The sequence below is a fragment of the Bos indicus genome, chromosome 11 (assembly GCF_029378745.1).
Source record: "Bos indicus isolate NIAB-ARS_2022 breed Sahiwal x Tharparkar chromosome 11, NIAB-ARS_B.indTharparkar_mat_pri_1.0, whole genome shotgun sequence".
Taxonomy (NCBI): domain Eukaryota; kingdom Metazoa; phylum Chordata; class Mammalia; order Artiodactyla; family Bovidae; genus Bos; species Bos indicus.
Window position 1 is genome coordinate 42,918,205 of NC_091770.1, and position 15,271 is coordinate 42,933,475.

The window sequence follows — 15,271 nt, forward strand, 5'->3', positions numbered from 1 at the left end:
ACCGCAGCCCCACATCCCACAGTCATCAAGACTGGTTGTCAGTACCCCTCATCCTATGTGGAGTCCAGAGTATTCGTACTGTTGTGAACGTTCTGTGCTGCTGGGTGAAAGAAGGTAGGAAGCAGGGTGTGTCCTTCCTTCTTTAGAGGAAGAAATAGGCCTTGAATGGGGTCAAGTACAGAGGGAGGACACCAGGTGGGTGAGCAAGGCAAAGATAAAGCCAGGATTACAACCCAGAATTGCCAACTCAGAGACCAGCACTTTTCATCAGCCTGGATCAAAACTACCAGGAGTCCATCCCTGATCCATCACCATGTCAGAAGGGAAAAAAAATGCACTCTGGACGTGGGTTTCCCCGGGGGCTTAGGGGTAAAGAATCCACCTGCAATGCAGGAGATAAAGGTTCGATCCCTGGGTCAGGAAGATCCCCTGGAGGAGGCGACCCCACTCCAGTATTCTTGCCTGCAGAATCCCATGAACAGAGGAGCCTGGAGGGCTACAGACCATGGGTCGCAAAGAGTTGGACACTCTGAAGCGACTGAGCACACGCACACACACACTGGAAGAAGCTGAAAAATGAAAAGAACTCCACATATAAGGCAAGGTGGCTACCAGCAAATCCATAAAAGGTGACCCCTTTAAAAGAAAACCTCTCGTGTTTCTGGGTTCTGAGCTTTGAGAGAGCTGTGGCTCCAAAGAGGAGTATTTGCACTTTCATTTTTCCCCTTAGTGTAGGGAAGCCAGCAACAGGTAAAATCAGGCACTCTGAAAAAGAGCATGAGCAACAACACATCTTAGCACCAAAGGCAGAGAATTTTCAGTCACATCTCCCTAGGCTTGCTTTCTGTGTGCCTGAGAAGAGAGGACAAATCGCCAGGGAGAGAGGAGTAGAAGGGACAACAGAAGTTCCCGTTTTGCGTTACCATTTCAGGAAATTCAGGGAACTATCATCAAGGGAAAAAATCAGGCAAATTACTTCCTCTCAGACCATCCTCAACAGGGATATTTGATTTGCTGTTGCTCCGTGAGGCTTCCTGCCGTCCTGCTCCTATTTCAGGGATGGCTCTGCCCATGCAGGCTCTAACAGCTGCTGTGCACAGCAGTTGCAGTCCTATGGGTCTCGAGACATTCAAAGTCAACCCATGTCCATTCAAAGAAGTAAATGTGAATCAAAGGATGGCTGGCAAGAAAAGAAATGGCAGTAGAAGACCTGAACATAGCAGATCTAATAAAACGTTGAGACAGAATTTGTACATCTCCACACAGAGCCAGGAGGGCTTCCCAGGTGGCTCAGTGGGAAAGAATCTGCCTGCAATGCAGGAGACGTGGGTTTGATCCCTGGGTTAGAAAGATCCTCTGCAGAAGGAAATGGCAACCCATTTCAGTATTCTTGCCTGGAGAACCCCATGAACAGAGGAGCCTGGCAGGCTACAGTCCATGAATCCATGCCAAGTCGCTTCAGTTGTGTCCGACTCTTTGCGACCCTATGGACTAGAGGGGGACCCCGCCAGGCTCCTCTGCCCATGCGATTCTCCAGGCACAAATACTGGAGTGGGTTGCCATGACCTCCTCCAGGGGATCTTCCTGACCCAAGGATCAAACCTGCGTCTCTCATGTTTCCTGCAAGTGTATTCTTTACCACTAGAGCCATCTGGGAAGCCTAGGCCACAGTTCATGGGGTCGCAAAAGAGTTGGACATGACTTCGCAATAAACAACAAAAACAGAGCCAGGAACCCCTGATCAAAGTGGGCAGTGACTTAAGATTTCATTTTGCACAGAAAAAGACTGTGCAGCCTAAATAGCATTAGTAAGTGGAATAACCTTCACAACTCAGAGCTGTATACCATTTCAGTCAACCCTCCATGTAGTTCATTGCTCTCTCACCATCTTTGAACTCAAAATTAAATATCCCTAGTAACAGAATTCAGGTCATGCTATTGGCCATTTGAATTCTCTAACTGGATGCGACGAGGCCATGAAATGCAAATTAGGTGGGCGTTTCCCTTAAATCTTGCCTAGAGAATGGAACAGATTGTGAGATCTATTTAAGACATTTGAGATGAATTTGGTTTGGTGAGTAGCTTTTTTTTATGCCCTTTAAACTTTAAATGCTGTCTCCCAGCGATTCGTGGGTCCTAAGTTCATTTCTACCATCAGAGGGGTGGATTAAAGGAGGAGTCTTTCCAGGTAGTGACCTCAATGCGCCCTGTCATCAGGATGCCGTTTAGAAATCCTTGAAATATGGGACACACTTACATACTCCCCACTAGGACTGGCACCAAAACAAGCTTTTGATTTCATTCTTAAGTCCTTCTGTAATGCACACTTTTTCTGCCATTCCTGCTTCTGAATTTAGTAGGTCACAAGGGAAAGATTTGCAGCTTGAATTCCTTTGCACAGGAGCTGCAGGCTTGGGTTCCAATTCTGGCTCAGCCACTAACTGTGTGGTTTCAAGCTTGGCTCTCACTTTTTTCAAGCTGTGTGATCTTAGGTCCTTCACTTAATCTTTAGGCCTCTGTTGCCCTGGTCTGTAAAATGAATGATTGCTGTGGTTCCTTTTGAGCTTTAGTCTATTCTTGTCCTACCGAAGTTTTAGAATCACTGGGAAAATTGATACTGTCATGTCTGTAAAAGTACCCTATGAAAGTCTGAAAGTGTTAGTCACTCAGTCGTGTCCCACTCTTTGCCACCCCATGGACTGTAGCACCGCAAGGCTCCTCTGTTCATGGGATTCTCCAGGCAAGAATACTGGAGTGGATTGCCATGCCCTCCTCTAGGGGATCTTCCAGACCCAGGGATCGAACCCAGGTCTCCTGCAGTGCAAGCAGATCCTTTACCATCTGAGCCTCCAGGGAAGCCTAAAAGTGCTCTACAAATCTTAATTATTTCCTGGGAGTATTTTTTTTAAATATAAAGCAAGGAGAAAGGTAATGTGATTTAACTATATATATTTCTTTTTTTAATGTATTTATTTATTTGACTGAGCTGGGTATTAGTTGCAGCACTTGGAATCTTTCTTGTGGTATGCAGGATCTTTTTAGATGCAGCATGTGGAATCCAGTTCCCCAACCAGGGATCAAACCTGGGCCCCCTGCACTGGGAGCACAGAGCCTTAGCCACTGGACCACCAGGCAGGGAAGTCCCAACAATAGATATCTTAATTTACACTAAGATAGGAAGGAAACGGAGAAGGCAATGGCACCCCACTCCAGTACTCTTGCCTGGAAAATCCCATGGACAGAGGAGCCTGGAAGGCTGCAGTCCATGGGGTCGCTGACGGTCAGACACAACTGAGTGACTTCACTTTCACTTTTCACTTTCATGCATTGAAGAAGGAAATGGCAACTCACTCCGGTGTTCTTGCCTGGAGAATCCCAGGGATGGCAGAGCCTGGTGGGCTGCCATCTATGGGGTCATGGAGAGTCGGACACGACTGAAGTGACTTAGCGACTTAGGAAGGAAAGGTCGGTCTAGTCAAGGCTATGGTTTTTCCAGTGGTCATGTATGGATGTGAGAGTCGGACTGTGAAGAAGGCTGAGTGCTGAAGAATTGATGCTTTTGAACTGTGGTGTTGGAAAAGATTCTTGAGAGTCCCTTGGACTGCAAGGAGATCCAACCAGTCCATTCTGAAGGAGATCAGCCCTGGGATTTCTTTGGAAGGAATGATGCTAAAGCTGAAACTCCAGTACTTTGGCCACCTCATGCGAAGAGTTGACTCATTGGAAAAGACTCTGATGCTGGGAGGGATTGGGCGCAGGAGGAGAAGGGGACCACAGAGGATGTGATGGCCGGCATCACTGACTCGATGGACGTGAGTCTGAGTGAATTCCAGGAGTTGGTGATGGACAGGGAGGCCTGGCGTGCTGCGATTCATGGGGTCGCAAAGAGTCGGACATGACTGAGCCACTGAACTGAACTGAACTGAGGAAGAGAAAGAATGACTGCTTCTGGATTGTGTTGGAATTGAGACATTTTTTAGCTTAATGTACCTCTGGAGAAGTGCAAACTGGAAAGTGCTAACTCCGCTAGGGAGTCAGAGAAAAGGAGCCTCACCTTACTGTTTCCCTGTTGATGAAGAACTCAGGATGGTCCTTGAAAGGTGTGCTTGAACACATGTGTTTTCTGAACTTCCAACTGAACTCAATGAAATCTTCACAACCACTATGCAAATTCCTCAAATCTCTTCCCTCTCACTCCACCCAAAAAGGAGCCAATGTTGTGTGGCATGTAAAAAGAGAAACAACACCTACGAAACACTTCCATTCTGATCCACTCCACCTCTACTCTCTGGGGATACTAATCTATATAAGAACAAGAATTCTTCATAGGAATAAACATTAACACTGGGAAAAAACCTGCTAATATGAATAACCATCTTCACCATTCACCTCACTATCTAGCTTTCAAAAAAAAGAAAATCGTGTCAGCACACAAAAAACTGGAAAGATATTTCTTACTGCTTGAAAGATGGGACTTTAATAAAAATACTCTGGAAAACTCCAAGTAAAAATGCCCAGGATACATTTAGCTGAGGTCAGGGCACTCAGTTATACCCCAGTAGGATCCAAGATTGCTCTTCTTCCCTAAGATTTTTCATTATCACCATTTTTGTTTATTTCTTTATCACCGGTTTTGATACAATCACTTTTTTCTCCAGCACCACCAACATTCAAATGGCCTGGTGCTGGGTGCTATAGAAGCTACTGAGTCTCCACCACCATGGACCCAGACAGCTAACAGAACTTTTTGTTTTGTGTGACAGTCTGGACAGACCACAGAATTAATGTTCATAGACCAGGCTTGGTAGGGTGAGAACAATGTCCGTTATTTGGGCCCTACCTTCCTGAGAACCCGGGACTGTGTCCTCTAGTCCATGCTCGGCGCATGCCTGGCAACCAATTAATCTCTCTGCAATTTGAAGTTTCCCTCTGGGGAGAGGGCACAGTAAGCACCCGGATCAGATTTGTCAGTCCCTTCAGCTGCTTCAACCATTCATGGAGAATCGTGACCTTGGCATATCGCACAGGGAGATGTCTTCCCAAATCATCTGTCTTGCATGGGCTTTCAAAAGTTCTAGCCCTAGTGCACCACCATCATCTCACAATGAATTTCAAAAATGAATTTTTATTTTCTTTCAATGAAGGGTATGGGGGAAGATATGTGGAGTTTGGAGTTTGGGGTTGGTTTGTTTTCTGTTTGCTTCAACGAGGGCTCTTTCTTCTCCAAAAGGAGGACGAAGAAAAATATACACTTGACCCACTCCCTCTCCTCCCCCCAGTAATCCTACTTCTAGAGATACCGTTTATGTACACACTGACTCCAAGAAGAAATAAGAGGTAGAGGCAGAAACACACAGATCAGAAATTACAGTGTAGCAAGCACCAAGGCTGAAGTTGTCCCCAAATCCAGGATTGTTTGTTCTATTTCAGTCAGGTCTCCTTTGTGAAGCAGAGTTACCATTTCTATTGGCAAGGGGCTTAGCACGTTCAGGGAAGATGCTGTCCTGGAATCCCTAATGGTCTGAGGTTTCAGTAACACAGAGCCAGAATGTGGGGCAGGGAATGTTCCTCCAAAAAATAACCCTTGTCTGGCGGTCCCATCTCACCTAGATGAGAGGAACTCTCAAAAACTCATCCAGGCCACCTCATCGACCAGAGATATTTGTCTTGCTTGCTCCAGGCTCCCCTCTGCAGTGAGCAGTCAGCTGTAGGAGAAGACATCTTTGTGTGCCCTTATAGTGGACATCCTCGATCTCTGAGTGAGAGCCATACGTGTGTGTGTTGGTGAACGTTTACGGCTTGTGTGCTAACATGGTAAGAGACAATCCTTTTGACCAGTCACAGAGTTCAGTGGAATTAAGCTGACAAGACACCAGAACACTGGCTTCTCTGCTCTCAATGACATGGCTTTGGGCAAGCCCTTAACATTGGTGAGCCTCACTCTTCTCATCCACAAAATGGAAGGCTTGAAATCTATTCCACTGAGGATCAGATGAAACAATGCATATGAAAGCCCCGTATCACGCATAAAGCAGCGCTTGACTGTGAGGAGTCATTATTTATGATGAATAACCAGGAAAGAATCCAGATGCCAATTATTTTGCTGTCTTCTCACTAGGCTAGGTAACCTAGCCAGAGGGTGAGTGGGTAAGATTTTCCCCACTTGCGTTCACAGCCAATATGTAAATCTGCAACACACAGGTGTCTGAGTTCTATTATTTATAAACCTGTTTTAATATGCTATATTGTCTCTAGTTCTCATATGGATCTCTAGGCAATAGAAAACACCAAAGTGAGAAAAGTTCTTTGCAAATTAACTGAGCCAGAAGGAATTTTTATCACTCATTTGTAGACCTAACTTAATTGTGTCACTAATTTCTAAGGAACGGGGCGCTATCACAATGACAATAGAGTGTCTGATGTGGAACTCTTTCCTCCTATCATCTTTTCCCCTTATAAAATCTGCCCCAAATTTCCTGGTGTGAGTAATAAAGAAGTTTTATGTTTGTTTGTTTGTCTGCATTAAGATATATTTGCTGAAGGTTTGGGAACCTAAAATTAGAATATTTAATAAACAACTATTGATATTCATCACCTTCTTTGGGATTTACCACTAACCCAGTGACATTATCTTTCTTGAGCTAAATTAAAAGACAAACTCAAATCCTGCATAGTAGCCACCAAAAGCATATATTTGAAAAACAGAATTCAGTGTGCCATATTATGCATTATTTAATGGTATGCAAATTGTAAGTCAGACAGTTAGGAAAACTACACTTCAGCATTAATAAACAGCAATACTACTACTACATTAATTATGATATTGCTATGATTTATTCCCAAGTTTTGCATTTTGATTCTCCTTGAAAATTTATGCCATCTGATAAGCAGTAACCTATTTTCCCTCCTGCACCTCCTACCCATCCCTCAAATCTGTCCCTCCTTCTCACCCGATAGGTGTCTGCAGGACATGGGTTCAGAAACACAGTTCTAAAGCAGCTGCATTGTCTTATAAGCATTCATAATTAAAGAACAAACAAACACCACCTAAAGCTCCAACATTTATTGTGTCAATGTTAAGCACACTTCTTAAAAGACAACATAGAATGTATAGAAACAAGGGGTTTGGGGAACTCATGCTCATTTCCACAAGACAGGGAATTGGGTTGGCTGGTCTCAGAGGGGCCGGGACGGCTCTCAGAGCAGCGGTGGTCCACAGACCCTCTCTAGGGGACTGATTCACTGTTCCAATGTGGGTCTGTTTTTTTGTTTTTACTTTTTATTAAAAAATATAAATAAAATGACACTGCAGGCCCAGGCAGGAAGGACACTGCAGGACTCTGTCTTCGCACAACGGCTTCTTGGAGGCTACTGTCAGAAAACATCACAAACTAGCAGGATGACAGACCACGCAGATGTCGGCTGGGCGGCTCGCGTCCACCCCGCCCCTGGGGGTTCAAATTTTCTCAGAACTTAAGGGTTCTCGAGCTTCCATCCGAAAACTGCCACACATCTTGAGCTCTCTGGGCACTACGCCGAATGGGGGTGTGTGAAGAACCTAGAAAGAGGTTGGAGACAGAGGAGGGAGGAAAAAAAAAAAAATACAGGTGTGACTTGGCCCAGTGATTTTCTGTTCTCTAACTAGCTTTTTAAAAATTACAACTTAAACACAGGTTGAGCCACCGGCATCTTAAGCATGATTTAAACCTGAATCTCCCCACCTCCCCCCAGATCTCTGACCTCTGAGTTCTTTCCCACACCTCTCTCCCCTTCTCCCCCAAAGGACCCAGACCCCCTCCCCATCCCAGGATAGTCCTAATAAGCTGGGGACACACCTGGAAGGAACACTTGCCCTTATGACTGAGCAAACTGAGTAGGAAACAGTCCTTTGGTTGAGGAGAACAGGGGAGGGGGGAGGGAGGGGGACATTTCCTTAAAATAATAATAAAATTATAAAGAAACAAAAAAATAAAAATTGATGTAAAAGCAGCACAACGAAAACATGAAATGTTATCAAGTTCAACGTCAAAGCAGCCAACGATTTACAAGAGGCGAACAAATCTCTGAAGAGGAAACCAGAACTCAAAACAGTTGTTCCCAAATGGCACCAAAAACTGCCTGTAGTTTCTTTCAAACATGCAGTTTTCTTTTCTTTTTTTTTCTTTTTGTGAAGGGGCAAGGCAGTGATGGAGGGAAGAAGGGAGTGGTTATTTTCCTTCGGGGCTCCTCCCTTGCTGTGTACATTGACTTGAAGCAGCAGAACTGGGAGTCCGGATGTGGGATGTGCCGAGGAAGAGGGCTACCACTGTGGCATTCCAGGCTTCGTTGCCATGGCGACCCGAAGCAGGGGCCTGGGGCCTCCTCTCCCCTGACTTGGCGCCGCAGGAGGCCCCAGGGTCTGGAGCTCGGCTGCTTTCCGAAAACCCCCCCTGAGCGTGGAGACCTGAGCTGAGGGGCCTGCTGTATCCAGGTGGGCTCTGGGGAATCCCCATTCCGGGCCCAGCCCTAAGTCACTGTCGTTGAAGCTCCTTTGGCTGATACCCTCTTCAAGCCACTTTGTCAGCCTGTTACCGATATTTAAAATCCTAACAGACAAAGTATATAGCTAGCATGGGCATGCACCACGTCCACCATTATTTAAAAACACAGCCCCCACCATGGGTTTGGGGGCCCTGCTTTAGAGGACAGACCTTGGGGAAATGGCTTAATTTGCCTTTTCTGCCATCTTGTAAAGACCTGATAAATGCTCCCTTTATCACTTTACAGAAAGGAAAAACAGTATTTGGATCAACCATTGAGTTGCGTTCGGCCAAGTTTAGGTTCTTGACTACAATAACCCATGTGAACTGTATTGGTCTCCTTTCCCACGTGAAAGGGAGGAATTGATCGCCTCCCATGATCATGAATGACACTGGGAAATAGAGAGAGAGAGAGAAACAGGCCCATCCCCCTAAAGGCTGATTCATTGGCCATGTGTTTTACTAAATGAAACAGTGGCCTAATGGGATAACAAGATGACAGCAAGCAAAAGTGCAGACCCAACAATCCATGTCTACCATTTGTAGCTAAAGCAGCCCTGGAGTAAATGTACATCATCCCAATTCCATCTATGTGTTCTGATGTTCATGTCCCTAAAAAGGGGTTCATTTATTTTTATTGGGAAAGTGGCAGGGCCTCAGAAGACAGGAAAATTTGCTAAGTGGCTAACGCCTTTTGAAAGCTAACAATCGTTAAAAATCTAACAATCTTTTAAAAAACATTTTTTTCCAAGCAGGTTTAAAGAGCACTGCCAATCCCATCCTTATACCAGCAAAAGTCCCACAATTTTTTTTTCTTTTTAAATGGGAAGTCTCGGGGGTGGGGAGAGAAAAAAAAAAAGAGTATAGTATGTGAACATTCTTGAAAACACCAGGCCCAGGGACAATGGAGGAACAAATCATAATGAAGAACACACGATTACAAAACATTCATAGGAAATCATGGAGCAGGGGAGTGGTTTAAAAAATGAAAATTCTGAATTTCCTCCCTCACTCTCTGAGAGTAAAGTGTTTGAAGCAGGACAAGGTGGGGCCTGAGGCTTCTCAACTCCTTTTCAGGAAGGCCTGACATATCCCAGTACCTTTTAACAAACTTTTAGTGTCTGTGAACAAACCATCTCATTTCCTTATTTCCCCAAATGAAATGATATCTAACCCCCACTACCACTTCCTTTCAAGTTCTCACTTCCAGCATTATGAATATATACAGGATGAACTTATTGCATATACAGAAATGGTATTTAAATAAACATTTCTATCACAGAATGCCCTGGGAAAAAACTCGGCTACTTCACACTTCCTGCCAGTGCTGGTACAAATGAAGAACCAATCTTACTTCTTAGCAACCTTTAAAATACGTCCATCTCACTCTTTCTGTAAGTCCTAAACAGAGAGAGGACTGTATGTGGTTTGCGGATAAAGGTACTACATGTAAGGCAGAGTGTCTCGGTTAAAATCTGTGAGACATAGTTATTTACTGTACTCCTGTTTATTGTTTTCAAAATGAAGATAAAAGAGAACATTTTAAGCACCAGGCATTCAAGTATGTAGAGAACATTGCATTCAACACATCAGGGGTGTCACATAAATGTAACTTGAGAATCCTGAAATGTGTTCATCCTTATTATTTCTTTGTTTTAAAAAACTTTACCATGAATTCATCTACTGTTGGAAATGTTTTTTATTATTTAAATTAAGCTTTTTAATTTTAGTGTTCCGGATGCAAGATGTCATTTATAAGCTATCTTCTTGTTGCCTAGGTTTTCAGGCTTCTATTATTCACACAGCTTCAGGAATAATATTTTATAGGAGGGTTTCAATAACTCAGGAGATTGAGAACCCTGAAGAACCTGTCTCCCAATAAATTTATTTAACTTTGGGATTATGTAAATCAAACATAATTTGTGATTTATCACCAAATGTTTGCACCCCTCCCCAGTCCCCGTTTGATTTAAGGAATTTGAGCATACAAGCATAGAGTATCCACCATTAATTCTGTCTGTCAGGATGCAAAACCTCATTACACTAAGAGCATCATATACGGAGAAACTAAAATGAATACTGTATATAAAACCTTCGCAGCTGTACTCACAGCTCCTAATAAAGCAGTGATAGGAACACACAGCACTTTTATGGACATTTAATATGGTGAAGCAGAAGTCACCATATCTGAAGCTGGCATGGCACTGAAGACTATTTCTCTATGTCTTGAACAGCATTCTGGTTGCGTTGGTGAAGTAAACTTGTCTAAAACACATATATCTCCCCTCACTTCACTGCCAACTATCACCTTCTGCAAGTACCCCCTCATGCCACCCCAGCTCCTCTACTATACTCTCCCAAATCATCTCTTACCAGATTCTTCTCTGCCTCTCTGCTTTCCACCCAATCTGACTTTTAAAAGAGTACACCTACTTTCTCTGTATTTTAGAAGGATAAAACTATTCTTGCCTCAGACAAAAGGCATTCCGTGAAAAGGCCACCTCACAAGGCACCAGGGCATAAGAACTGAGCAACAGAAATGCTACCACAAGACAACAGAATGGCTTTTGTTTTGGTTTTTACAAAAATAAGAACAATGTCGTATCCATTCATCTACACTGGGAACAGGGAGACAGTATCACAGAGGTACGTGTGTAGATGCTGCAACATGCAGTATTTGTAAAAATGACAACACAGATTTCTAAGGAGGGGCTTTTAAGACAGACCTAACTTGCTTTTCAAAGATGTTGTTTCATTTTATGTCTGTTGGTAGGCCAAAAGATAACTAAAGGGTATCCCCACTCTCATTTGCTATCAGTCAAAAAGACTCTGTAAAAACAGCTAAAACATCTGTCCCATCTAGGGTTCCTTAGGCTCTTAGAATCACAGAGCAAACCCTCATGTATCTCAGGAAATCAGTGGCTGATTCCACACATTTGGCTAAAACTGGCTAAACTCCTAAACTCCTAGCTACTGCTTTCTTTTTCTCTCTCTTTTTTTACCTGATGCTTTCATTTCTGGATTTTTAGATTTGAGGGGTGGGGTTATTTTGGGTATGAGGAAAGACTCTTACTCAGAAAGAAAAGAGCTGATTAAAAAAAAAAAAAAAAAAAACACCTTTTTTACATTATGTTCTACCATAGGGCAGGTTGGGAGAATAGAAAAGAACTTTCAGACAAGAACAGCAAAAAAAATCCAGAGGGAATAAAAGTTTAAGATGCTATTACCAGAAAGTTTTTCATTTATATCTGAATGGATTACTGCTAAGAGATGGAGGGAAAGTTTTTAACATCAGACTGAAAACACTTTCCATTTCTTGAAAATTATTCTAGAACTATAAAGTCTAAAAACTATTTCCATGGCTTGAGATATGTCTATTTTAATATAGTAAGTACTTTATGTTCCTTTAGGGTATAATACACGCATCAAAATGCCCATAGAAATAATCCTGAAAAAGACTGACTGGCCTTCTCTTAAAACCTGTTATTTTCTTGAAAGTAATTTACAGAGTGTGTCAAATGAGGACACAAGAAGCTTACATTGTGTACTTTAATTTTTTTATTTTTTTCAATAAAGGGACAAAATGGGTGTATGAACAGGTTAATGCAGACAACTGCCAAAAAAACACAGACAGTGGTTTTTCCAATAGAACTTAACAAAGACCAGAAACAAATACAATAAAAAGCCAGGTTGTAATGACCTTTGGTCATCCAAATAAAAAAAAAATAAAAACAAAGAAAAATAAAAGATCAAATTAAGTGCCTCTGTTTTGAACAGGGCACATAAGCAATAATAAATAGTGACTCCCATAGTAAAAGATAAAATTTCAAGTTACGACAAACAGCTTTCATTACAGGAATAGAAAAGGCCAATAACAAAATATTCTGCATTGCCATTTACAAAAAAGTATTGACTAAAGCGGGCTTTCTCTTTAATATGCTTTGCATATGAAATTCTTTCCAATCTAAATATAAAGCACCATTTAGTTTTTGGCAATGAAAAAAACTGCAAAACATTGGTTTTTTTTTTTTTTTTTTCCTTTTTTTTTTTCTTTCTTTCTTTTACTGCATATGAAGGTAAGATGCTGGAATGTAGGGTGAGAGAAGGAAAGGGACAAAAAGCACACTACATAACAAACCAACGTTATTAGCTTGCAGTACTGCATACAGTATGGCCGCAGGAAAAAGGAACAAAAAGGATATGTACAACCCCTATGACAGCCATCCGTGTGACATTCTAGCAGGCTCCCCCAAACCGCCATTATATGGCTTTTCATCTGTACAATGTCACACTTTTTTGTTTCTCTCTCTTTTTTTTTTGAAGCATACAAATAATTTGCACTATATTATCCTGCCAAATTAAAAAAATATACTGTGGCAGCCTGTCTTTTTTTTTTTTTCCACTACCAAAAAAGGTACATTGATACCTTTTAAGAGAACAAGCAACAGTTAAAAATACAAGCTTCAATATAAATACTATAGTGCCTAACACTAGATGAACATTTAATTCAAATACCATTCTAGAAATACAGAAAAAAGACCATAAATGTGTTTTAGCATAGGAATCAACATGAGTGTGCATTTTCCTATATTTAAGTACTATATAATCTTAAACCTTTCCCCAATGTATGTTTTTTTTTTTTTTACAACCTGAAGAGCGGTGTGTATCCAAGGCATAGAATTTCCACTACCATTTTTAAATGGATAACAAGTCTTGTAACACCACCAAGACAATGGAACCCTAAAATGCAGTTCCCCCCTAAACATAATGAAGTGTTTTTTTAAAAAATTTTTTTCTTAACATTTATATTTAAAAAAGTTTTGTACAAAAAAATCCTTGCACTGTAGAAGCGAAAGCAATCATTCATCTCTATGGTAAGTGTATTCTGTTTTCCATTCACAGCGCTTGCAATGTTGAGTCCGAGTAAGTAAGCTCATTAGTCAAGTAAATGGCTGGCAAAGTTTTTTTTTAGTTTTTTTTTAAAAAATGCTCATCAATGAGATTGTGTTCAAATTATTTTTTTCAGCATTCTTGCAACTTTTCCCTTAAGCATAGACCTGTAAACTGGGAAAATTGTACAGTGCACTTAATTGTCCTATCTGAGCAGGTTTATTTTATACTCAACCTCTGTATCTCTGATTAGAGAAAAGATACAGATATTACAGGCAGAGTCAAGTGCTATTTGAACACCAACTCGGGCAGATGCTAGCTTAATAAAAAGAAAGGAAAAGAAAAGAAAAAATTAAAAAAATAAAATAAAAACAATGAATCCTCTTCCATGTTAACACAAATAGCACACAGTGTATGGAAAAGAAATGAAGTACAACTTTTAGGGAGCACAGACATATATCCTGCTACTCTTAAAATTCTTTTTCTTCTTTTTTAAGAATGTCACATTTAAACACAAGTCTTAAGAATTCATAGTTAATCATCATTGTATCAATATTAGCTTATACACCTGTTCTAGTTTAAAATGGCAAAGAGTACCATGTTGTGCTAATAAATCACATATTTTTCCCCCTCTGTTACCCTCTGTCAAACCTTATTGTCAGTCTCTTCTTTTTAACATGCTATTCGAGGTCCTAACGTTTATTGTTCGATTGTCCATTTGACAACCAAGTAGGTCTGGATCTATTTCTTCTGGTGCCAGAACTTTTCTTCAAAAGACATTATTTAAAACAAGTTATCTTCATAAAATGAATTCCTTACTAATGTATTTAATCATGTTTCAGGGCCTTTGCACGTTGCACATTCAATTTAATCATCAGTTAAAAAAAATAAAACTTTGGGCAAAAGAGCCCACTTCTTTTAAGCTCTCACCAGGAGCAAAATAGCTTTTATACTGGTATAATCAGTTTTGCTTACAAGATTAAACGAAAGGGAAAATGATGATTAACTAGGACAACGGGTCATATTTTTAGGTAGCCATTGTTGTGAGAAATACAATATAGAATTATACTCTAGGTCCTAAGGTTTATTACCTCACCCAATGCTGATTTAAGCTACAAGTTTATAACAAGTAGAAAGAACCATCAATGTGGTTGTAATAGATCCAAGGCACTCATATTTTAAAACCAAATGATAGAATAAACTTTTTTCTGTTAGTTTGTCAATTCAAGGCCTTTTCTTCCTCTCCAATTGATAATATTTAACCCTTTAGAGACAGACGTTTACTGTGTAGATTTTCTTTCAGTGCCATCTATTCTGTCTATAGAGGGTTAATCCAAAGACTGTTTTTCCTCCTCACGTTATAAAAGAAAACTGTACATGATATGTATTACAGAATGTATGCAGCATGGTCTTTTTCTCTCTCTCTCTCTTTTTCTCTCAGAACGGAACTGGAAACAGCAACGGTGTTTTCTCAGCAACGAATCGGGGACAATTTAAAATAGCCGTAACATACCATACATGCTGTCTAAGTTTAAAAAAGAAAAAAAAAAAAAAAAAAAACATACACAACATGTAAATTATTGCACAAGAGAAAGGCTCAAAGTTTGCGTAAAATGCAATAGTATTGCCCCATACAGATCATGCATTCAAACGGTGAGAACATAAAGGAAAAAAAGAAAAAGAAAAAAAGGAAAAAAAAAAAAAAAAACACAGGTGTGCTGGTGACAAGCACTCTCATTTTCTTAGCTTCCGTTACTTCTGTTTGTTTGTTTGTTTAAATCACATGGGACTAGAAAAAAATCCTACAGGTTGTGGGGCTGGAGGGCGATGGGGAAGGGGGGCGGGGAATGGTGAAAAAAGGA

At 41.1% G+C, this 15,271-nt stretch overlaps 1 protein-coding gene across 15 annotated transcripts in view; it reads right to left on the reverse strand.

Annotated features, from left to right (window-relative positions):
* Positions 1 to 7,048: 7,048 nt before the first annotated feature.
* The window catches only part of BCL11A (BCL11 transcription factor A), a 102,303-nt gene continuing 94,080 nt past the window's right edge, over positions 7,049 to 15,271 (reverse strand). For all 15 annotated transcript variants that reach the window (XM_070798713.1, XM_070798721.1, XM_070798715.1 and 12 more), the window contains one exon: positions 7,049 to 7,558. Coding sequence is in view for 10 of the 15 variants with exons in the window: in XM_070798721.1 (XP_070654822.1) it covers positions 7,457 to 7,558 (102 nt within the window). In the remaining 5 variants the exon portion in view is untranslated. The remainder of the gene's footprint in view (positions 7,559 to 15,271) is intronic.